This window comes from Gastrolobium bilobum, unplaced genomic scaffold, assembly GCF_033153095.1.
Source record: "Gastrolobium bilobum isolate Gb01-03AN ecotype WA unplaced genomic scaffold, APGP_CSIRO_Gbil_v1 utg18211, whole genome shotgun sequence".
Lineage (NCBI taxonomy): Eukaryota > Viridiplantae > Streptophyta > Magnoliopsida > Fabales > Fabaceae > Gastrolobium > Gastrolobium bilobum.
In genome coordinates, this window is record NW_026896264.1 from 114836 (window position 1) to 141306 (window position 26471).

General features: G+C 36.8%; 1 protein-coding gene across 1 annotated transcript; it reads left to right on the forward strand.

Moving 5' to 3' along the window:
* Nucleotides 1-265: 265 nt before the first annotated feature.
* Nucleotides 266-23478, forward strand: LOC133298494 (uncharacterized mitochondrial protein AtMg00810-like). The gene is made up of 4 exons (XM_061497790.1): nt 266-465; nt 5244-5295; nt 22459-22966; nt 23021-23478. The coding sequence occupies exons 1-4, from the start codon at nt 266-268 to the stop codon at nt 23476-23478; spliced, it is 1218 nt and encodes a 405-aa protein (XP_061353774.1).
* The last annotated feature ends 2993 nt before the right edge of the window (nt 23479-26471 follow it).

A 26471-nucleotide genomic window follows, 5' to 3' on the forward strand; every position in this document is an offset into this window, starting at 1 on the left:
TCATGTATGTCATGATCTGTACAAGACCAGATATCTCTTATGCGTTAAGCATAACGAGTAGGTGCCAGGCAAACCCTGGAGAGGGTCACTGGACAACAGTCAAAACAATCTACAAAAGTACTTGAGAAGAGCTAAGGATATGTTTCTGGTGTATGGTGGAGTTGACGAGCTAGCAATGAAAGGGTTCACTGATGCTAGCTTACAAAGTCACAAAGATGATTGAAAATCACAATCAGGGTTCGTATTCACCTTAAATGGTGGAGCAATGACTTGGAAAAGTTCCAAACAAGAGACTATAGCAGATTCAATGACAGAGGCTGAATATATAGCGGCTTCAGAAGCAGCTAAGGAGGCAGTGTGGATCAAGAAGTCCATCACTGAACATGGGGTGGTTCCCAGTGTTAGTGAGCCCATACAGTTGTATTGTAACAACATTGGTGCTATTGCGCAGGCAAAGGAACCCAGGTCTCATCAAAGATCAAAACACGTGCTCCGCAGATATCACCTGATTAGAGAAATCATTGATAGGATGGATGTAAAGATAGAATATGTTCCCACAGATGATAACCTAGTCGAGTCTCTGACAAAATGAGTTTCTCAGAGAAAACATGATAGTCATTATGAGGCTTTAGGATATAGATTTTGGTCAAATTGGCTCTAGGCCAAGTGGGAGATTGTTAGTACATAGGTGTCCTAGAGACAATCTGAGAGTCAGATGGATCCATGTACTTCTTTATTAGTTATGAATAAATTTTATGAATAAAAGCATTATTTATCTTGTTTCATATTGCATGTCTTAAATATTGAATATGAGTAACTAGATAAAGCCCTTGGAATGAAACGAGTGTCACATTGAGGACCTGTGATAGAGATCACGATCATGAGGGCTCAATGACAACGTCCATTGCCAGAAATATGTTCCTAGTCTAGAGATACCGATAATGGGCATTGGTTATCTCGGGTAAGACTAGCACGACTCAGCTACTTGCATGGAGATGCAAGGTAGAGTCCTCGTGAGCTACAGACATGGAGATGTCTTAGCTGACTCGTAGGTGGACCTATTGGAGAATAGCTCGCACTGAACTGACCCACAAAGAGACACTACAAGGAAATCTCACAGATAGTATCAATAGGTAATGTCTCTTATTATTTGGGTGTGTCTTTCCTTAGACCTGACATTGCCGTATAGACCTGTGCTCTGGAAGGCTTGCTTTGATTGTATATCTTGTCTGCCTGAAAAATGGAGACTCGTAGGTATACTCTTGGGCATGCCCTAAGGACTCAGGGTTGGTGTGATAAGCTAAAGGAATTCGTCAATCTCTGTGAGAGATTAGGTTATCCGTAGACCGGTGAAACCAGGATGCTCGAAAATCTATGCATAGTAAAGGAGTCATGAGATGGCCCGCTCTTTAGAGTCCCGTAAATGAAGATTTTCTGTTTCGACAAACGCTAACCCTAGACCGCAAGGGTTGATACGTTTTCCTTGACCTAGGTCAATGGGATGGATAACCGAGACGAAAGGACAATTCACACGGTAACCAAATAGGTATAACAGGTTGATCATTCAATGAACTTAACTAGCTCTGGGACAACAAAGTATTGCTAGTGCTCTGTGTTGTCATTAGATGGATTGGGCCTAATGACAAAGTAAAAACAACCATGTATTCATATGGATTCATGAACATAGCATTCGAAATAACATGTTCATAAAAACGAAAACTTTAACCGTTTAAAGTATTGTAAATTAAAATCTATACGTAAAAAATTGAATCTTTAACTTTTAAAGAAATTTTAAACGTGAAAAATATGATCACAAACAAGGTACCATCACCTGTCTATGGCAAATCAACCGGGCTCTGATACCACTTGAAAGTTGGAAATGGCCTTGAAGGCCGATGCATGCTGGAGAGAAAAACAAAACTTTTTCATTGCGGAACACACATGCATTCAAGATCATGCTTTAGGAAAGCATGATGTTACCTTGTTCGTGAAAACTCGTGATGATCAAGGTAGGTCTGAAGGGTTCAGACCCTCTAACGTTTATCCACACCACCCACTGCGTCTAGGTGCAAGAACTCCTTCTTGTGAAACCGCCAAGTGATCACTACAATGAGGCTTGCTAAGCGCACACTGTGTGAAGAGAAAGGCTAGGTAAAAGTGTTTGAAAGAGTGAAGCTTTCAATGTGAAATCTTCACAAAAGTGGCGCAGGAGAGGAGAAGAGAATGGCTTGGTTGGTTTTCTAAAAACCCTAGAAGGAACATATATATAGAGGCGCACAAGAGGAGCCTATCTGTTAAAAAACAAATCAGATTTTTAATCAATAAAAATCCCTTCCAAAAGGGCGCTCCATCAAAGAGAGAGAGAATAAGATTTGGTTCAAAACCTAATCAAATATCTGATCATAAATCATCATATAATCAGTTATATGGTGCGCCCCGTATAGCCTAAATAATGACCAGATACATTTGAGTAGTTGCATTCAAACTTGAATCAAATCACTCAAATATTCTCCCAACATATCGTATATTCTGGAGCTAATTCTGATGACTAACCAACAGCCAAATCAGCACCCCAAATCTTCTTAGATTATGTCCAAAAGATTTCCTCTTGATATGTTCCAACAAGATCTCATCTTATCCTTTTGTTATGAAACAACTTTTCATAGCTAATTCAAATTCGAATTTCAGACATTTGAATTCAAACTTTCAAACACTTAAATTTTAAATTCAAATTCAAATTCTAAATTGAAATTGAAATTCAAAATTCAAATTCAAATTTCAAAATTCAAAATTCAAATTTCAAATTTCAAAATTCAAAATTCAAATTTTAAATTTCAAATTCAAAATTCAAAATTCGAATTTCAAAATTCAAATTCAAAATTCAAAATTCAAAATTCAAAATTTAAAATTCAAAATTCGAATTCAAAATTCAAATTCAAATTTCAAATTTCAAATTTCAAATTCAAAATTCAAAATTTAAACATTTGATAATTAATTTAACTAATTAAATTAATTAGTAATGTCTTGGACTATCCAAGCCCATTACTTAGATCCATGCGCCCTCCACCCTATTTGTGGAGTTTCAAACTACTTCTTGGGCTAATAACAATTGTTAGGCCCAATACCATTAATGCTAGAGCATCTAGACAATTAGGTGTTAGTGTGTGACCCATTAGGTCCAACATAGCCACTGACATAAATGAGCCTGGGCCCAATAAGCCCACAACCCATCTAATGACAACACAAAGCACTAGCAATGCTTTGTTGCCCCAAAACTAGTTAGATTAATGATTTGATCATCCTATTAAACATATTTGGTTGCCGTATGTTTGTCCCTTCGTCTCGGTTACCTTCCCATAAAACCTAGGGTAAAGAAACGTATCATCCCTTGCGGTTTAGGGTTAGCTTTTTATGAAATAGGGAGTCTTCAATTTACTGACTCTAAAGGCAGATCATCTTATGATCTCTTTTACTATGCATAGATTCCCGAGTCACTGTAAATGTCATCCTGATTTCTCCGGTTTAAGGATAACCTTAATCTCTCACAGAGACTTGACGAATTCCTTCAGCTTATTACCCTAGCCCTGTGCCCTATCAGGACAAGCCCAAGAGCATACCTATGAGTCTCCATATTTCAGGCAGACGAGGTATACAATCAAGGCATGCCTTCTAGAACACAATCTAAGTGATAACTTCTGGTCTAAGGAAAGACATACCCAAATATATAGAGACTACTCTAATGATACTATCTGTGTGATTTCCTCATAGAGTCTCTTCGAGGGTCCGTTCCGTTCGAGCTATACCCTTATAGGTTCACCCACGACTTTAGCTAAGACATCTCCATATCTGTAGCACATGAGGTCTATACCTTGTATCCATATACAAGTAGATAAGTCGTGCTAGTCTTACCCGAGATTACTGACCCCATTCTCAGTATCTCTAAACTAGGAACATAAAATTAGGAGTAAACATCCGGTATTCTTGAATCCTCATGATTGTGATCTCATCACAGATACTCAAGAGATACATATTTTATTCCACGGGGTTTATCAAGTTATTCATAATATATTAACATTAATATCGAGACATAATTATGAAATAAGATAAAGAGTGCTTTTATTTATTTGCGACAATATTAAAAAGGTCTACATCTATGTCCTTATTTAATCATAAGATTGTCTCTAGGACACCCAAATACTAACACAAGGAGCCTGCGAAAGGCAACTCCCTTAAGCCCAAAGGAAAACCCAAGAAGAAGAAAGGAAAAAAGAAGGGTAAGAATAGGGTTGGCAAAACGGGCCAACCCGGCTCGACCCGGCCCAACCCGCATTCAGCCCGAAAAAAATGGGTCGGGTCGGGTTGGCTCGAAAAAAAAAACGAGCCAGAAAATCCAACCCGGCTCGACCCGAGCCGGGTTAGGGTTGGCTCGCGGGTTGGCTCGATAATCAGCTCGCGGGTTGGCTCGTAAAAAAGCTCACGGGTTGGCTCAAAAAAAGCTCGCGAGTTAGCTCGAAATGATGCTAGTGGGTTGGCTCGCGGGTTGGTTAGCTCAAAATATTGGCTAGCGGGTTGGCTCAAAAAATTTAATTTTTGTGGTTTGTTTTCCTGTATAAAATTATTGTATTTTGCAGTCCAACTACAAGTAGACTAGTTTACAAAATCCAAAAACATTAAACGAAACACAAACCACTCCACGAATCACAAGAGTCATTTATCATGATTTTTTGAATTACTCTAACTCACGATAACCATAAAACGTATGTAAAGCCAAAAAATAAAAAATAAAAGAAGTCCATCAGTGGAGAATCCATCAGTAAAGTCCATTGTATTAAAAAAAAAAAAAAAGAGTAACCCGCGAGCTGGCTCGTTCAACCCGCGAGCTGGCTCGTTTGAGCTCGGGTTGGCTCGGGTCGGGCTAAATCGAGCTGGCAACTCATTTTTGCCAACCCAACCCGGCTCGTTTTGTGCGGGTTACGAGCCAACCCGACGGGTTGGCTCATTTTTGGCATCCCTGGGTAAGAATGCATCCAAGGACAAAAGCGATGCTGAGTGCTTCCAATGTGGCAAGAAAGGCCATTGGAAGAGGAATTGTCCAGACTACCTGAAGCGTGTGAAGGACAAGAAGCATGGTGATGCTTCTACCTCAGGTATTTACATGATTGAGATAAATTATTCTTGTGCTAATCCGACTTCATGGGTATTGGATACCAGTTGTGGTTCTCATAATCTACAATGTGTTGCAGGTGCTTAGGAGCCCTAGAAGATTGTAGAAGAACGAGATGGACCTCCGCGTTGGTGATGGAGCAAGAGTTGCTGCTCATGCTGTTGGAGATACTGACCTCATTTTGCCTGCGGGCCTCTTATTGCATTTGAATAATTGTCTTTATGTTCCCAGCATTTCTAGAAACATTATTTCTATTTCTTGTTTAGAACGAGATGGTTTTGCTTTCGCTATTAAGGATGATACATTTTCTATCATTTTGAATGATATTGTTTTTGGTACTGCTTCTTTAATAAATGGCTTATATGTTTTGGAAATGGGAACTGAAGTGCTCAATGTAGATGTGAAACGACCTAAGACAGATAATCAATCTTATCTTTGGCACTGTAGACTAGGGCACATAAACAAAACAAGATTGTCTAGGATGCATGCAAATAGATACATAGATTCCATGGATTTGAAATCCTATGGACAATGTGAATCTTGTCTAGCTGGAAAAATGACTCGTCACAAGCCCCTGGCTTGAGAGTCATAGGGCTAGTGAGTTATTGGAACTCATTTACTCTGATGTTTGTGGCCTAATGTCTATAGAGGCTAGAGGAGGATACTCATATTTCATTACCTTTACTGATGATAAATCGAGATTTGGGTACGTGTACCTAATGAGATATAAATATGAAGCTTTTGAAAAATTCAAAGAGTTTAGGAATGAAGTAGAGAAACAGCGTGGCAAGATGATTAAGACATTGCGATCAGATCGTGGTGGTGAATTTCTTAGCCATGAGTTTCAAGATTATCTGAGAGAAAATGGAATTCTCTCGCAGTTTACTGCACCTTACACACCACACCAAAATGGTGTCTCCAAAAGGAGAAACAGGACCTTGTTAGACATGGTCAGGTCTATGATGAGTGAGACTCAACTTCCAAAATCGTTTTGGGGATATGCCTTAGACATAGCAGCATACCTTCTAAAAAGGGTACCGTCTAAATCTGTTCAGACCACACCATATGAGATATGGAATGGTAAGAGACCCAACCTGAGTTACCTCAGGGTATAGGGATCGCCAACATATGTCAAAGCGTTGGCATCAGACAAGCTTAGTGCTGAGAATACTAAATGTCTATTTGTGGGGTATCCCAAAGGTACTAAGGGATACTACTTTTACTCCATGGATGAACACAAGGTGTTTATGTCCAAGAATGTTGAGTTCCTTAAGAAGGATTTGATCTCTCAAGGAGCCAATGGGAGTAAGATTGATGTTGAAGAAGTTCGAGGACCACAAGAACAGATTGAGGAACCCGAGTCTGCTCCGCAGACGACGTTCTCCAATGGAGAAGTAAACACACAACTCCGTAGGTCTACTAGGGCCATCCATCCACCTGAGAGGTATGGGTTTGTGATTGAGAGTCAACAAACCGTCGAGGATGATGAACCTAGTAACTATGAGGAGGCGGTCAAGGATGTTGACTCCTCTAAATGGCTTGAAGCCGTGGAGTCTAAAATAGATTTGATGCATCAAAACAAGGTATGGACCTTGGTTCCTAAACCGCAAGGAATAGTTCCTATCGGTAATAAATGGGTCTTTAAAAGAAAGACTGATGCAAATGGCAACGTTCAAACCTACAAAGCTAGGTTGGCTGCGAAAGGATATCGTCAAAGACAAGGAGTTGACTATGATGAGACTTTCTCACCAGTTGCCATGATCAAATCTATTAGGATCGTGATATGCTGCTATTGCAAGCATCAAGGAGTTGGAATATTCGCTTTGATGAAGTCGTTAAGAGTAACAGTTTCATCAAGAACGAGGATGAACCTTGTGTTTACAAGAAGGTTAGTGGGAGTAATGTCATTTTCTTGGTACTTTATGTAGATGACATATTACTTATAGGAAATGACATCCCCACATTACAAACAACGAAAGACTGGCTTTCAAAAAGCTTCACCACGAAGAATTTGGGAAAAACGGCGTTTATACTTGGTATAAAGATCTATAGAGATAGATCCAAGAGGCTGTTGGGTTTATCTCAATCCACGTATGTTGAAAAGATGCTAAAGAGGTTTAGCATGGAAAGGTGAAAAATGGGTTTTCTTCCTGTCAGTCATGGGGTACATCTTTCCAAGGCTATGTGTCCTAAGTCACATCCTGAGAAGGATCGCATGAGTGAAATACCATACGCTTCGGCTATTGGATCCATCATGTATGCCATGATATGTACGAGACCAGATGTCTTATATGCTTTAAGCATTATGAGCAGATACCAGTATGACCCTGGAGAGGGTCACTGGACAGCAGTCAAGATCATCCTTAAGTACTTGAGAAGAACTAAGGATACGTTTCTGGTCTATGGTGGGGTTGATGAGCTTTCAGTGAAAGGATTCACTGATGCCAGACAGCTTTCAAAGTGACAAAGATGACTACAAGTCACAATCAGGGTTCGTATTCACCTTAAATGGTGGGGCAGTATCTTGGAAGAGTTCCAAGCAGGAGAGAACAGAAGATTCAACGACAGAAGTTGAATACATAGCTGCTTCAGAAGCGGCTAAGTAGGCCGTGTGGATGAAGAAGTTCATATCTGAACTAAGGGTGGTTCCAAGCGTTGATGAGCTCATACAGTTGTTTTGCGACAACACTGGAGCCATTGCGCAGTCAAAGGAACCTAGGTCTCATCAAAGATCTAAACACGTGCTCCGCAGATATCACCTGATTAGAGTAATCATTTTTAGGATAGATGTAAAGATGGATTATGTTCCCACAGATAATAACCTAGCCGATTCTCTGACAAAGGCTTTTTCTTAGAGAAAACATGATAGTCATTATGAGGCTTTAGGTATACGACTTAGGTCAGATTGGCTCTAGGCAAAGTGGGAGCTTGTTAGATGTCCTAGAGACAATCTTTTGATTAGATTAGGACATATGTGGACCTTTTATATTGTCGCAAATAAATAAAAAGAACTCTTTACCCTGTTTCATATTTTGTCTCAATATTATAGTTAATATTTTATATGAGTAACTGAATGAACCCCTTGGAATAAAATAAGTATCTCTTGAGTATCTGTGATGAGATCACGATCATGAGAATTCAAGGATACTGGATGTTTATTCCTAATTTTATGTTCCTAATCTAGAGACACTGAGAATGGGGATCGGTGATCTCGGGTAAGACTAGCACGACTTATCTACTTGTATTCGAATGCAAGGTAAAGACCTCATGAGCTACAGATATGGAGATGTCTTAGCTAAAGTCGTGGGTGGACCTATAAGGGTATAGCTCGCACTGAACAGACCCACAAAGAGACTCTATGAGGAAATCTTACAAAAGTATCATTAGAGCAATCTCTTAATATTTGGGTATGTCTTTCTTTAGACCATAAGTTGTCACCTAGACTGTGTTCTAGAAGGCATGATTTGATTGTATACCTCGTCTTCCTGAAACATGGAGACTCATAGGTATACTTTTGGGCATGTCCTGAAAGAACACAGGCCTAGGGTGATAAGCTGAAGGAATTCGTCAAATCTCTGTAAAGGATTAGGTTATCTGTAAACCGGAGAAATCGGGATGACATTTACAGGACTCGGGAATCTATGCATAGTAAAAAATATCATGAGATGGTATGCATTTAGAGTCAGTAAATTGAAGATTCCCTATTTCGAATAAAGCTTACCCTAAACCGCAAGGGTGGATACGTTTCCTTGCCCTCTAGGTTTAATGGGAAGGTAACCGAGACGAAAGGAAATACATATGGTAACCAAATATGTATAATAGGATGATTATGTCATTAACTTAACTAGCTCTGGGGCAACAAATTATTGCTAGTGCTCTGTGTTGTCATTAGATGGGTTGTGGGCTTTTTGGGTCCAAGCCCATTTATTTCAGTGGCTATGTTGGGCCTAATGGGTAACACACTAACACCTTATTGTCATAATGATATAGCATTAAAGGTATTGGGCCTAATAATGGTTGTTAGCGCAAAAAGAAGTTTGGAAGCCCACCTAAAAGGGAAAAGGGCGCATGGATCATGTAATGGGTTTGGATGGTTCAAGACATTACTAATTAATTTAATTAGTTAAATTAATTATCAAATATTTAAATTTTAAATTTTGAATTTGAATTTTGAATTTTGAATTTTGAATTTGAAATTTGAATTTTGAAATTGGAATTTTTAATTTGAAATTTGAATTTTGAATTTAGAATTTAAATTTAGAATTTGAGTTTAGAATTTAAATGTTTGAACGTTTGAATTTAAATATTTGAATTCGAATTTGAATTGGCTATGAAAAGTTATTTCATAACAAAATGATAAGATAAGATCTTGTTGGAACAAATCCCTAGTATCAAGAGGAGATCTTTGATCATATACAAGGCTGAATTTGGGGCGCAAATTTGGTTGTTGTGAGTGTCATCTTGTCAACCAAATAAGCTCCAAATCAGATTTGGTTTGTTGAGAGAATCAGTGAGCTATTTGGTTCAAATTTGAATGCAACTACACAACGTATCTAGACTGTTTTTGGGGCTGAATTGGGCGCACCATATGGCTTTTCGTATGATTTTTGTTAATTTAGATTTTTGTTAAGATATTTACTTGATATCATGAGGATATGATAGGAGGTTGTTGGCAAGATTTGATTTTGCAACAACTCCATTTTAACTCTCTATTGTGCGCTACTTATGGTTAGATTTTTAGAGAAAGATCTGATCCAATTTTGATAGTTCTCTGATCTCCTTTGGTCATCCTTTTGTTAGGTTTTTCTTAAGAGGTTTTGCAAAATAACCTAGCCATATATCATTAAATCCATGCGCCACTTTTGTGGAGTTTTAAGCTGAAAATTTCACTCTTCTAAACACCTTAACCTAGCCTCCTCCTTCACATATTGGACGCATAGCAAGCTTTTGTGGTGATCAATTAGTGGCTTTTCAAGAAGAGTTCTTGCATCTTGACGTGGGTGGTGTGGATCAACGTTAGAGGGTTTGAACCCTTCAAACCTTAGACTGATCTCCGTGGTGTTTGAATCACAAACAAAGGTAACATCATGCTGTCTTAAAGCATGAGTCTTGATTGCATGTGTGATTCCGCATGGAAAATTTTGTTTTTCCCTCTCACATGCTTCGGCCTTCAAGGTCAATTTAACTTTCACACCTTGTGTAGATGATCTTCGTGTGATCATTGTAGGTTGCCTCCTACAGATGTAAACTTGGTGCTTTGAGCTTGGTGGGTTGCCTTTGGTCCTTGACCAAAAGGATTGTGGTAAGTAATTATGTAAATATGCATGAATACTTTAATAAGCATGTATATGTTTTATTTGATTGTAATTGAGATGGGAATGACCTATATGTAGGCATTTCTTATTGGACCAAGCTCAGTGGCATATTGAATTGGAGCTACCAAGAGAGGAAGCTATCATCAGGTAATCCCTTGGTACTGGGGTTTAGTCCCCGTGTATGCTCCACCATGCCCCTTGGAGGTAGGGGTTGGAGGTGAATATTAATAATGTATTAACATGATCATGCATTTATGTATGTATAGTGGGTACATAGGATGCACCATTTCTCTAGCCAGTAGACTATTGTCTTCGGGTGTTACAGACTTCCACTGGATAGGTCTCCGTTAGGGGTGTTCGCGGTCTGGATTGGATCAGTTTTGGAAGCAAAAATCATCCAATCCAATCCCTTCGGTTTGATCATATAATCATCCATTTGGTTTGGATTTGTTTTCAAATCGGATCCGATCCAATCCAAATTTTTTCGGTTTGGATTGGATCGGTTTTTGGTTTTTTGAAAATCCTAAAATTTATTTCATAATTATTATGCAAATAACATCTTTTGTATATATTGGCTTTGTAAATTATTATTCTTTAAATACAAAAGCATAAGTAAACTATAATATAATTTTTTTTGGGCAATGAGATATGAAGCTCTACAAAGATAAAATTTTGTTTATGAGATATGACTAGATTTTTTCTTAGGTTTAGTTGATACCCAATGGGTTTTGAGTTTAGAAATTTTTGGGCTATGATTGGTAAAAAGACCCAAGTAGGTAGAGGGAAATTAATATATTGGATCGGTTTGGATCATCCCATCCAAAAACTGATCCAATCCAATTAAAATTTGCGGTTTTTTTTTCGGTTTTCGGTTTATTCGGTTATCGATTTTTCGGTTCTGTCACCGCGGTTTGAATTGGTTTGGATCGGTTGATGAACACTCCTAGTCTTCGTGAGGGAGTTCCAGTTGACCTGGGGTCATGGGGTGTCAACCGTTGGGGAGCACTCTAGGAAAATATCAGGTGTATATGGATGGAGGGTGCCTTGGTTGATGTTCTGGGAACACTTCCTTGGATGAGAGCCCGTAGGCTATATGCCAAGGCCAATAGGCGGATGTTGCGTGGTATTGGCGTCGACCATTCCAGCTTCATCGTATTTTTACTCCCTGCACATCCCTACTTCACTAAATCTCTTGCTTTATCCCGTTTTGGCTGTTGTAGTATATTATTGATGTACATCTGAGTGAGCCATTGGGCGGAGTAATTTCTAGAACCTCTGGGTTACTGAGATATATTCGTATATCTCACCCAGTTTTGGGGACTTTATTTCAGGTAGTAGCAGTGGGGCAGGAGCTTCGGACAAAAGACCCGTAGGATGAGCTTATTGTAACCCCCCCGTGTATACCTGATTTGTTAACATCAGAATGGTATTAAGCGCAGCTTAATATTAATTACTTGCAACGGAATTAACGTTAGATTTACTAGGAGAGAAATGCGGATAAATTTTTTCCTTTATCCTATGTGTTACAATTTGCATGATTAATCTTACACTTACCTATTATCATAATTGTTGTTAATTATTTACTTGTAATGTCCTTTGATATCAAAATTATCCACTAATTACTTTATTGTCATACTTAACCATGAACATAATTAATTATTCATTTCATGACAATCTTACAACATTCTTCTATTATCTAGTCAACCATGACATAGTAATAAAGACACACCCTGACATTCGTTCACATCTAAATAATTTATTATAGCTACTTGCCTTTTCATTCACGATTATTAAGGCACACACTCCTTAGAAGTGGATTTAAGCAATACATATTTAAGTTCCATAAAGTCACAAGCCTTTCTTTTTAAACATTCATTTTTACTTCTGTTCGCCCAGAATATCCGGATATTTGTCGGGGACATATCCGGATATCATATGCAGATATCAATATTCGGATATTAGATCACCAATATTTGGATATTCCATGACAGTGGCGAAATGGAATATCTTTCTCTACAGGCTGGGGTTTAGCATTCAACCCCTTTTGCCCCATATTACTTCATTTTATGCTTAGTTGTCCTTACCTAAGACATACCATCACGTAATCAGTTTAGTTAAGCTATTTCATATCTTTCTAGGCATCTAAGTTGTCATATTTCATGGTGTTTAAACAACTATTACATGCATGAACGGTGACACCTAACAATCCTTTACTTAGGCCATCTTACATGCAAATCATATTACAAAAATAAGGACCAACATGATTAATACATAATCCCCAACAACAATATATCAAGCATACTACAATATGGCATAGACAATCCTTATTCTCACATCAAATGCACATAATAAATACTATCAATATTAAGCATGCCTCAGCTACAAAATATTTCATAAACATAATGCATGCATATCATGCCAACAACTCGACTCCGTCCTTTTGCCTCGAGATGCACCAACATCAACAATCTCACTACCTGAAAAATGTGCCCCAAAAGGGGTGAGATTTCTAACAAGAAATCTTAGTAAGACAAGGGGTCCTCAAGGACTCTTCTGCCCCAAGCTCACTTACAAGTATATAATAAGTTCAAAATACTAAATACAATGCATGTTCATGTCAAAGCAATATAATCGAGACAATATATCTAAATTCTCAGAAAATCATGTACCACAGCTCATATCTCATGTGATGTATGCAAGGGCGGTTCAACTGGCCAGGGAACAGGATAGGGTTTACACACGTCTGCGACCTATCTAAACATAAGGGTCGCAGTCTTATGCCTTACACACCAGGGTCGCAGCCTGATCATGTAAGTAATCAACATCACATCCATACATTACATAAACAGGTATATCCACATATCTCAGGCATATATCAATGCATATATCATTTTCATAAAAGCATAACATGCATATAAACCACCCTCCCATGGAGGTCGGTGGAACAAGCAACAGATCAATCCGAGGACCATAAGCTTACCTTATCTGCAATATGCTATAATGAAATCTCAGTATCCAAAGGACCACAATCATAGGCCCTCACAAAATCATAATCTATTTCAAGATACAAAGGCAATTAATAACTATACTCGTTTATGACATTCTTTTATATATTATCTTTACGTAGTCATTCTTTACGTAGTGACACCAACTCAAGGTGGGAGGAACTAAGTCCACTCCCTAAGTTCCCTTAACCTTAGAACATCACTTACAAGTACAATAGAGTCTACAATTCATTTCCTTGCAGAACATTCCAAAGAAATCAACTCTATTTAAGAATACGACAACAAACTTCACTTACCATTTTTAAAACTGCAGTTTCAACTATTTCCCAAAATTTGTGAGATTTTAATATTTTAAATAGACATCCTAAGATTTCCAATGACATATTATATGCCTCATTTGAAGTTGTATAACTCCGGTTATATTTTTCGCAAAGTGACTGTTACAAACTGAATTTCCCGCAACCAAGATGCGACTTAAAACTAACACTAAGATCAAACCACTTATCTAATGGCTACGAATTTTACAGGATTGTAGCTCTGTGTGTTAGCTATACATAGGTCCAAACGGTACTAGATTTGGAGCTCTGTAGCTCCAGATATAGAATTTTTACTAAAACAGGTTTGCTGTCATAATACATATCCAGATATCATATCCGGATATTCCATATCTGGAATTCATATCCGGATATTTCTATTAAAATACAGCAGCCTAGCACAAAATTATCCATTAAAATACCATATTTCACCTAGATACATCTATCCCATCGACTTAGCATGCATTTTAACATTTAGGTTCATCAACCAACGTTCAAATTATCAAAACTCATAATTTTACATCTTCAAATCATGTTATTTTCATGAAAACACAAAGGGAAGTGTTGAGGCATATACCCATGAGCTTCAAGACAGCAAAAGAAAGGGACTTCATGGTCTACAACCCACTCTCCACTGCTGCCAAAATCAATGCACGAAAATGGCTTGTCAAAAGATGGTTCTTTCTTCTTAAAGGTGACTCCTTGGTGCTCCAATGGTGGTATAAAAGCCGCCAACTCACTCAACAAAGAAGAATAGTTCTTTAACCTTATAACACCTCGCAATTCTAAGTTAAGTATTAAAATATTAAATGAGTAATTAAGTGAAGGATTAGTGAAAATTCTGAAGATTAGGCCAAAATACAAAGAAAGGGCAAAACGGTAATTAGCCAACACGCAACCCTAGGAAGATAAAAATTGAGTAGAAGGTCTCAAATGATAAAAATAACCCTAGAAATGGATTCAGAATGGAAAATTTAGTGTTTAGTCAAGTTTCAGAAAATCAGTGAATAGTGTTTTACCGGGTCGAAATACTGCGGTACGATTGCACCGTAAAACGTGTCGAGTGAGTTTTGAGCTCTAGGTTTCAAATATGAGTTATAAATGGTCCATAGAACTAGGAAATATGATTTCTGATAAAATTTAATGGAATTAAGTTAGTTTGGGGAAGCGTGCCAACGGAGCGCACAACAGCTTAAAACAGCGTTCTCTCCGAACGACCGGAAAACTCAGGATTCATCTGATCAAGTATAATTAAAGGAGAATGGTTAATGTTAAAAATTAGAGTTTCTAAATGGGTTTTAAATTTATGGACGTTTAGTGGAATCGGAAGGAAATTCAAATAAGTTTGAAACGCGTGAGGTGGCGGTGGGCCCCACCCTACTCAAATCCACTTAAGCCACATCATCTCCCCTTACTATTCATCATCTTCTCTTCACTTATCTCTCATGAAACCCGCGCCCTTCTCCCTCTCCCCTCCAAGTTTTTCTTCAAACTTTCTCCTTCCATTAATCACTCATCCAAGCACCAAATCAAGTAAAATTTGTGTTCAAACTTGTTGGAAATTTCCTTCTAAAGCCATTGGTGGTATTTCCAAGCCTTGAAAACCAATAGATTTTGAGATATTCCTCCCTTTTGGTCGCGGCTCAAGCTTGGAGATTTGTGTTCATGGAGATTCTAGGTGCTCCAATGGTGGAGTATGGTTAGGAGGAGCCTTGTGCCTTGCATTTGGGTGAGTTTCCTTGTATTTTAAACGGTTGAATCATGTGATTGATTTCTTGAACCCTAAAGGGGGATTTTGTGATTGATGTGTTTAGAGAGCTCAATTGGAAAAAGTTTGTACATAAATGTGTCTTAGAATAATGTGTATTAGCTATAAATGCAATGAAAATTTTTGGTGAAAAATATGATTGTGTAACTTAGAAAATTTTGAGGTGTCATGACGTTGAAATTTGAAAATGCATTGGGATTGTATTGGTGAGTTGTGGTATGATTATATGATGATATAATAGGATTGTGTGAGGTGTGGAGTAATTGGAATTGAGGGAAATCCCTTGGAGGTCACCATGTTGAATTTTTGGCCATTGGGCAAAAGATGAGAATTGGTGTTGTTGACATTGTTTGAATGATGTATCATGTATTAAATGGTATTTAGATGGGTTGTGTGGTGGTTGGAAAGTGGAAGAATCAATGAAAAATAATGGAGGGTGTTAAATGCCATGAAGGATCTTAGAGTAAAATATTAGGCAAAACGTTGTTTAAAAGACGTAAAATGGAAAAACGGCACTTGGTGTAGCCTTTTGGCAACCTAAGGAAGTATAATAAAATGAGAAAGAAAATTTAGAAAAATAAATTGTGGAATAAGCCTAAGAAGGCCGAACCTACAAGGGTGTAGGGGGGTTTTCACGTTTTTCGCGTTTTGAAAGAATTGCCGTGTACTGACGGTTCGTACATGGTTATTGTAGGTTGCCGTACGTCGATTTGAACCCCGAACCGTGAGTCGGTGGATTGCCCTTGGTCCTGGACCAAGTGGGAATGAGGTAAGTGGTTGAATCATGCTTATATAATTGTTAACTGGCATGTGTTCGTATTAGTTTTGAGTAATTGAGAATGTCCTCTGTGTAGAAATTATGTTGAGTAACAAGCTTGGAATATAAATTGTTTGGAGCTAAGTGGAGAAACACATTGAGGTAACCTCTTGGTACTGGGGCTTGTTCCCCTTGTGTGTTCCACCATACCCGTTGAGGGTGATGGTAGGAAATGTATATGAGTAGTGTAGAATAACATGATCATGCATGTAGATGTATGTTGGTACATAGGTACCGAGTCTCTGGCCAGTAGACAGTTTTTGCCTTCGAGCGTTTCGGACTTTCACTGGATAGGTCTCTGAGAGGGAGTTCCAGTTGACCCAGGGTCGTGGTGTGTGATCCGGATAGGAGCACACTAGGAAGTCTCGAGTGTATGCGGATGGGAGGGGTACCTTGGTTGATGTTCTAGGAACACGCCTTGGATGAGACCCATAGGCTTATATGCCGAGGACGTTGCGTGGTATTGGTAGCTACCATTTCCGCTTCGTCGTATTTTGTATTCCTATATTCCCCAGTTTCTCTAAATCCCTTGCTTTATCCCGTTTTGAGAAGTGGTTGTTTTATATTATTTATAAGCATCGAAGTGAGCCATTGGGCGGAGTTTTTTTTCCAGAACCTCTGGGTTAGTGAGATATATTTGTATATCTCACCCTGTCTTGGGGGCTTTATTTCAGGAGGTAGCAGTGGTACGGGAGCGGCGGACAAGAAACCCGTAGGATGAGTCATTTGGAGGACTTGCACTTTTTGCATTTTGATGGCCATTTGGCCTAGGCTAGACTTAGGGCATGAACATTCCATATGTATGTAGGATGAGTTTCATAGTCATATTTGTTCATGTCATTTTGCCTAAGTCTAGTTAGTTGTATATGTCATTTGAAGTTCATGTTTCAAGTTGTAAATTAAAGTTCATGTTTCAAGTTGTAATTAAAGTTATGAAGTTGTAAGTTGTAATATGTAAGTGAAATGTTGTAATTGTACAATGGATACATGATGTAATATGATGGAAGGGCTTCAAGCCTATTTTAGGATTATAACTATTTGTATGTTGAGAAATTGCATGTAAATGGACATTGGTGATTGAAACAAGTTAAGGATTTATAAAGTGAGCCATATGGCATAAATTGTGTAATAACTATAAACTGAGTTGGGTTGTAAGTGCCCCAAGAAATTGTTGGTCCTTGTGTGTGCCACCCATTGGTTATTAGGTACATCTGAGGTATTAGAAAGCAATTACAAATTTGGGGATTTTAGGAAAAACAAAGGAAACTCTTGCGAATTTTCTGTAGAATTGGCAGAATTTAGACAAACTTCGGGAGAGCATATCTCCCTCCATAGAGGTCCGATATGGACGTTCCATACGCCATTTTAAATCTTGAGATGTCCCCTACATTGTGTTAAAATATGAGAAATTTCTAGGTTGCACGCAGCCCTGTAGAAACCTGCAAACACGGACTGTCTAGAACACACCTGTGCAGGGGCTGTTTCTGGCAGTTTTTGGGAATTTTATTCCAGCTTCGTTTCTCGGTCAAATTAAGTGTATGATATATCAAATTGAAGCTTGAGGTGTCTAGTTCATGGTATAAGAATTTGAGAGCAATTGAGTGAGTGGTGTTTCTGCAGTAATTCGTGGAGTGAAGGATGTTTGGAGCTATTTTGGGGTTGGTTGGCAGTTTTGCTTGTCCAATTTCAAACGGCGATATCCGGAGCAAACGAGACCGAAATGACTCGTGTGATGGTTCATTCGAAAGGTATTTAAGTAAGAAAAAAAGATAGCTAAAGAGGAAGGACTGGTTTTGTGCGGTGTGTCCACAGAAAAATAATAACCGAACCATGTTCGGATGAGTGGAAAACGTAAAATCGAGAAATTAGCTAAGTGGGTTTATGGGAACCCCTTAGTGTCTTGTATTGAGTAAAATAAGATATAAAAATAGTTTAAACAAGTATTTAACAAGAGTTTACAGTTATGGTCACAACTATTAATTATTACGCTTTTTATTGTTTTAAATACTCGTGTAATAACGGAAAAAGTTTATTCGCATTTTTATAAATGAATTGCTGTGATTGTAACTGCGCTTAATATCATAATTAATGTTAACAATACTGGTGTACAACGAGCTGTTACAAACCTCACAAGGCAGTAGCTTGAACCTTTCAAGAATGGGTTTTTATCCTACAAGTTGCTTGCTTCCAAGTGTTTGGGATGATCAAAGTGAGAGGAGATGAACAAAGGTGAAATCTTGCTTGGTTTCCATGGAGGAACTCGAGCTCATTTGGAGAGGAAGAGAAGAGAGAATACTTCTAGGGTTTTTGAAATGTTTCCTACGTAGAAAATCTGAATATTGAAGAAAATAAATGAGTCTAGGTCACTTAAAGCACTAACCACTAATATGCCGGTATTAGTTCTAAGTGCTCTACTAATTGTTTTTTTTCAAACTTTATATTCTTAACCTAGATATTTTTCTAGGAATTAACATATTTTTACATTAATTTTTCGAGATACTTTGTCGATACGCACTTTCTATTGCGAAATAGTCAGTATTAGTTCTGACATCACTGATTATTATTTTCATCTCAATTTTGATATCGTTAACCTAAATATTTTTCTAGGAATATTCATATTTTTATTTCTATTTTTTGATTTACATTGTCGGTCTCCATTTATACTGTGAAATACCTGGCGTTTGCACTTTCCTTCTGCAAGGTGACTTAGTATTAATTATATGCTCTTTCAATATTTATCCAAAGTCAATTATGGAATTATTTCCTAAACTCATAATTAATTTATTTAAAATTCCTAATTTATGGACATATAGCTATTTTGCATTTTGAGGCCACCTGGCCTAGGCTAGACTTAGAGCATAAACATTGTATGTTGATTTAGGATTATGCATATTGTCATATTTGTTCATGCCATATTTTGTCTAAGTTTAGTTGATGATTTACCATGTTTATTTTGAGGATTCATTATGTTGTAATTGGAGATTTATTTGTATTATGTTTCATTGGAGGCTTGTAATTGTAATATTGGACCTTGTGTATTATTGAAGATGATGTATGATGAAAGGGCATTCGACCTATTTTAGTTGATGAATTATGTGTATGTTTAAATAATGCATGCAAATGGATCAAAGTGATTGAAATGTTTTAAGTTTTGTAATTTGAGAAATGAAATGTAAAGTGAGAAAATGGAGATAAATTGTGATGGGTTGTAAGAGCATCAAGGCATTTCTGGTACTTGAGTGCCACCCATGTCTATTAGGAACCCTTGATGATAGATAACACACTTTTGATAAAGTGGGATATGTTGGAAAAACAAAGGAGATGCTGTCAAAATTTCTATAAAATGGCAGATTTTGGGTGAACTTCGGAAGATCATATCTCCCTCCACAGAGGTCCAATAGGGACGTGCCATATACCATTTTGAATATTGAGATGTCCAATACATTGTATCAAAATTTGAGAACCATAGGAGTAGTACGATGACCTGTAGAGGCCATGAAACCCAGACTGTCCAGAAATCCCTTGCACTTGAGGCTGTCGAGTCCTGTTTTTGGGAAATTTATTCCTACCTCAATTCTTGGTCAAATTAGGCCCATGATATGTCAAATTAAGCTTGAGGTGTCTAGTTTATTGTGTAAAAATTTGAGAGAAATTGGTGGAGTGGTTTGTCCGGAATCATGGAAAGAGTGAGGGATGTTTGGTGTCCTGTTTGAGGTTGGCTGGCAGATTTGCTCATCCAACTTCAAACGGTGATAACCGGAGCAAACGAGAACTTTTTGGAGCATTTGATAGCTTGTTGGAAATATAATTAAGTCTAAAATAACATACTAAAAGATGAGAGGTTTATGACGTGCGGATTTTATGCAGTATCCAAAATACTGAGCCATATTCGGATAGGAAAAAACCATAAAAGCGAGATTTATGCTAAGTGGGTTTATGGGAACCCCTTAGTGACTTGAGAGAAGTATTATATGATAGTTAGGAAATTAATGTTATTATTCGGCATTTAGTTTTTAGTTATGGTCACAGCTTTTATTCATTACGCTTTATTATTGTTTTAAATGCTCGCGTAATGAAAAGAAAAAAGTTTACTCGCATTTTTATAAATGAACTGTTGTGATTGTAACTGTGCTTAATATCATATCAATATTAACAATACCGGTACATAACGGGCTGTTAAGTTAAGAAAAATGCATGCAAACTGTTGATGTTCAAGTTGTAAATTTGACTATACATACTAAGTGTATGGTAATGATGTTGATATATGATTGATGATGGAATTAAGGTTGTGTGATGATTTGTTAATGAATTGTGTGATGAAAATACAAAGAAAATCCTAAGTTTTATCTATGTATGCATTTTGGCCAAGGGTAGGTAAATTAGGGTTTATGTGCAAAATGATTAATTGGATGTTTATAACATGAATTCAATGTGTATATGATTGTGTGGTGTCATTGGATTAAAGTTTGAATGCATAAAAGTCATGAAAATCTAATATGCATGTTTCAGCCATTTCAAGTTAAATGGGTATCCATAATGTTTAATTTATTTTGACTGATGTTATATGTATTTGGTGGATAATAAAATGTATGTGAATGGTTGGTTTAAGTGGTTGAACTTGTGAAAGTAATTTGACACTTAAAGTGTACAAAATCAATGATTTGAAAGCTTAAATTCAAGTATATGTTTTGGTGCATGATTAAGTGTTAAAGTGATGTAAAGAACGATGAATGAGAATCATGAAAATATGTATGAATGTGCGTGGATGTGTTGTGTAAGATTCGACCATGTTGGTTTTATATGGTTGTAATTGAAGTTAATTGGTAATTAAACTATAAAAGCTTAAATAAAGAGTGTGTAAGTAAGTTTAAAGGTTCAAGTCTCTAAATGTTAATATGTGGATGTGGGTTTAACTTAATATCAAGTTTAAAGATAGGTTGACTTGTGGCATGGACATAAATTGTTAAGAGTGAATTTGTACATTTCTATAAAAAATTGTTGACGAAATTTTTTTTTATCAAAATTCTTAACAGAATTTAAATTCCACCGAAAATTTTCGACGGAAATATTTTCGTTAAACTTTTTGGCAAAAAAAATTTCTGTCGTAATTTATAACGAAACACATTTCCAACAGAAAATATTTTTGTCAAGTTTTTTGATAAAAAATATTTTCATCAAAATTTTCAACGGAACGCATTTCTGTCAAACATTTTCGACAGAAAATATTTCCGTAAAAATTTTTGATAGGAAATATTTCGACAAAAAAATTTGACGAAAAAAAATTCTGTCAAAATTCTTTACAGAATCTAAATTTCATCGAAAGTTTCTAATGAAACATTCCCCTCAAAATTTCTAACAAAACAATTTCTGTCGAAATTTTCGTCAAAACATATTTCCATCAAAATTTTGAATGGAAAACGTTTTGTCAAAATTTTTGACAGAATTCTTTTTTCGTTTAAAACATTTGATGGAGGAAATTATTTTTGTCAAAACTTTTGATGGAAACTAAATTTCGTCGAAAATTTCGATAGAAAATTTATTTTTGTAAAAATTTTCATCGTTTGAAAAATTCTGTCGCTTTTCGACGAAAAGTATTATGACGAAAAAAAAAATTGTGACAAAATTTGCATCGTTTGCAACGTAAAAATTTCATAAAAAATATGAGCTTTTTTGGTGTTGTGAAAAGTACATAAATAATGTTGTTAGAAATTTTATATAATAATTATATTTATTGTAAAAAAGGGTAAAATGGTAAAAATATCTCATTAACCCTCAATTTTCCTCCTTTACTATTTTTTTAACTCCCAAACAAAGGAAAAGAATACCCTTCAATTTCCTTCCCTTCCTTCCCCTCCCTCCCCCTTGGATCCCCTTCCTTCCCTTTCCCTCCGAACTCCCAAACAAAGCCTAATGAAAGAGGTTTACATGCACTTGCCTTCTGGTTATCATAGACAGGGGGAGTCTATTCCCAATGTTGTGTGTAAATTACACAAGTCTTTATATGGGCTTAAACAAGCCTCTAGACAATGGTTTTCAAAATTTTCTTCAGCTATAACTTCTCTTGGTTTTACACAGTCCAAGGCTGATCATTCTTTATTCATTAAGCAATTTGATTCATTTTTTATAGCTCATCTCATATATGTGGATGATATACTTGTTGCCTCTAACAATTTATCTGAAGTACAGCTTCTCACTGCTCTTCTAGACAGCAAATTCAAGCTTAAGAACCTTGGTCCTGTCAAATATTTTTTGGGACTTGAAGTGGCCAGATCCTCCAAAGGAATTTCTCTCTGCCAGCACCAATATGCACTTAATATTTTGCAGGATGCTGGCCTTTCTGGTTGTAAACCAAAACCAACCCCTATGGAGGTCAACTTAAAGCTTTCATCACATGATGGTGACCCATTACCTGATCCCACTCCATTCAGAAGACTTATTGGCCGACTTCTTTACTTGACCATCACAAGGCCTGATCTCTCCTTTGCAGTTAATCATCTTAGCCAATACATGGCTGCTCCTCGGGTTCCTCACCTTCAAGCAGCTCATAGAATCCTTGCATATGTTAAATCTACAATTGGTCAAGGTCTATTCTTCCCCTCAAACTCTTCTTCACAGTTGTAAGTTTTTTGTGATTCAGATCGGGCCTCTTGCTTGGATAGCCATCGTTCTGTTTCTGGCTTTTGTGTTTTTCTTGGAGCTTTTCTCATCTCATGGAAATCAAAAAAGCAACACACCATTTCTAGAAGCTCGGCAGAGGCTGAATACCGTTCAATGGCTAATGCAGCCTATGAAATTCTTTGGCTCTTGCAATTACTCAAGGATCTTGGTCTTCCTCATTCTAATGCTGGTCATCTGTTTTATGACAACAAATCTGCTCTCCATATTGCAGATAATCCAGTTTTCCATGAGCGTACGAAGCACAATGAAATCGACTGTCACCTTGTTCGCGATTGCCTTGCTCTTTGTCAGTTAAAAACCTTCCACATTGCTTCTTCTCATCAGATTGCTGATATGCTAACCAAGGCTCTTCATCCAAGTCAATTTTCAGCTCTTCTCTCCAAGATGGGAGTTTTCAACATACACTCTCCATCTTGAGGGGGAGTATTAGAATATCACATTTTTTATTTTCTTTATTTTTTAGAGCCATGTCACCCAAGTGGTTGTAACAGAATTCTGTTACTCTTTTCCTTTATATTCGATGCACTGTACAGATACTTTGACACACGAGAATGAATATGCAATTTTTGTTTTCTGTTCTTCTCTTTGCTGCAAGTGCAGTTTTGCACTACTAACACAGTTTTAAGCTCTTATGCACACGCTTCCCCAAAAACCTTAATTTCAAACAATTTTCATTAGAAATTACAAATCATAGTCCTATATACCATTCATAACTTATTTTCAAACCTAGAGCTCAAAATTTATTCGGTACGCTCTACGGTGCAACTGTATCGCGATATTTTTACCCGGTAAAAATACTATTCATCATTTTTTCAGAAAATTGTCTATCCACTCAATTTTTCGTTCTGAATCCATTTTCGGGGTTATTTTTCCAATTGAGACCTTCTACTCAAATTTCCTTTCCCAGGGTTATGCGTTTGTCAATTTATCGTTTTACCCTTTTAACGTATTTTGGTTCTAAACTCAGGATTTTCACTAATCCTACCCTTTTAATCTATATTTTAAATTTAATAATATGATTTAGAATTATGAGGTATTATATTCACCCCTCCTTTTTGAAATTTTGTCCGCAAAATTAGCATCGTACCGGTCCACTAACTCGGGATATAGCCGGAGAGCCTCGTCCTTCAGCTCCCAAGTAGCCTCCTCAGGTGTGCGTCTTTACCATTTTACTTACGTCACATGCATAATCTTATTTTTGCGGTATCCATCGTTCCCCAATCCTTCACAAACACTTGCCAATTCCGGTAATATGACTTTTTAATTCACTATATTTTAAATTTTTCATAGGCCACAGTTGCACTTTCACTAATTTATAGGTAATAATATATCTATATTACAAATTTTTCTGCCTAACCTCACTTCATTTTCATCTTCATATATTTTTCTGACCCAAGGTCTTGCACTTTCTTTAGTTCTTCAATCCTTTCGTTGCCAATACTATTTCAATAATACCCCAATATACCAGTCTTTTCCACTAATAGTACTAATCTTACAATTTCGTTGATGACGTAGCTTTCCCATAAGCATATACCTTCTAGTTTTAACGGTACTCTACAATACCCAATAATCCCAACTCACAGTGTATTCCATATTTATATACTTTACTTAACTTTATCACATGTCTCCAATCTTCTTAGATAATCACAACTATATTTTCTCTTAGTGACACAGGGGCTAACAACCCTCATCATAGTTTATACTTCATGTCAGTCACTTCAAGGTCTTCATCCACAAATCCATTCATGAAACTTTCCATCTATAACTTCATATCTATAATTCATACCCATTGTTCATCTATTTATCAACTTAGCCATCTTAACTCTATCAACTTAGCCATCTCAAAGCCTAAACACAAAATCCATCAATGACCTCTGCATCAAAGGCCTCATGCCTAATATTTTCACCAACTCACCATTTTTACTTATCATTCAATGCCACTGTTGTAATTTAAACATATGTTTCACTTATTTATACCTTAATTTCGCAATCATCGACATTTGATTATGGATGTCCATCTCAATATACTCTACTATATTTCTTGCATATAAGTCCCATCACACTGGAATTTTCTAAACATAACCGTTTAATCACTTGGAACTAATTTCATCCTTAAACCAATTTCTCAAATTCTATCCGTCTTTTGTATCTCCAAAGGATATATTTCTCCCACAAGCACGTATAAATAAACATATAATACTCTAAGTCACTCTACCGAGCTATCAACTTTTTCTTCAACTGAACGTAATTTAAGTTAACAATCATTGTTACTTGACTTCCTCACAACTAACTTATCATTGAAGGCCATCAGGCCATCGTCTCAACTTAACATCTCATCATCACAAGCCTTCCTAGGAGAATATTTACTCAATCCATCAAAACTAAACAAGTTGTTATTCCTTTCACATAGGGTGAGAATCCCAACAAACTTCAAAACATCACGTGAAACCAAAATCCATATCCTCACACTTGGTGAACACACACTACAGAGTGCTCCGTAATCACGCCTCAGAAATCCTTCTCATGACGCCTCACATATTATACCCAATTTGATATATTACTATTCACCTAAAGTGCCTGACATCAAATCTTGTGTTCTTCACACGACATAATCTCTGTTGTGTAATACATAAGGCATCTAACCTATTCTAGCCGTCCTTTAATGAGTCTCCAAATTACTATATATTAAGGGTCTATATGAGCATGAAATTGATTAAAAGTTATGAGAATTATAATTAAATTGTTATTTTATTTTCAATAATATTCTCATAAGATTTCTTATATTTTGCAGTAAATTTCAGCTCAATAAGAGATAAATTAGAGAGTTCAAGTAGAGTTGCTTTGGATTTCTGAATCATTCAAGATCTTATAAAATCTTCGTTTGAATATTTTTAAGGAAAGCTTTCCATTAAATAAAAAAGGGAAGATTTGAAGTATTGGATCAAAGATATGATTAGAGATTCTAGTGAAGATTCCATTGAAGATATTATGAAAAATTAAAAGATATGGTTTCATCCCTATAAAAAGGCATCTCTTGGAAACACAAAGGCACAATTTTGACAGAGGCAAGCACATTCAGAGGAAGGAGGAGAACACCGGAGTCCAGAGTTGGAGATTTCAGAGAGAGAGGAGCTTGAAGGAGACTGAGCAATATTGATTCTTCTTCTTCTTCTTCTTTATGATTTCTTTTTCTTCCTGTTTTGTTTAAGCCAACTATGTCTGGCTATTTTTCTTAGTAGTTAGGAATATGGATCCGACATGAATCCTTGTTTTGGTTTAATTCTTTTCATTAATAAACTGTTTCAAATTATTTGTGTTTACCTTGATTTGCATGCTTAATTTCTTGTATGATCTGGCCAATTATATAGGGATAAAGATGGTTAGGGTTCACGATAGACATATTGGGATCT

What these genes read in the sequence shown, in the direction of transcription:
- LOC133298494 (XM_061497790.1), top strand. Translation starts at nt 266, where the DNA reads ATGACTTGGAAAAGTTCCAAACAAGAGACTATAGCAGATTCAATGACA. An exon ending in GCGCAGGCAAAGGAACCCAG is followed by an intron (nt 466 to 5,243) that starts GTCTCATCAAAG and finishes AATGTGTTGCAG; the next exon opens with GTGCTTAGGAGCCCTAGAAG. An exon ending in CGAGATGGACCTCCGCGTTG is followed by an intron (nt 5,296 to 22,458) that starts GTGATGGAGCAA and finishes GGTTTTACACAG; the next exon opens with TCCAAGGCTGATCATTCTTT.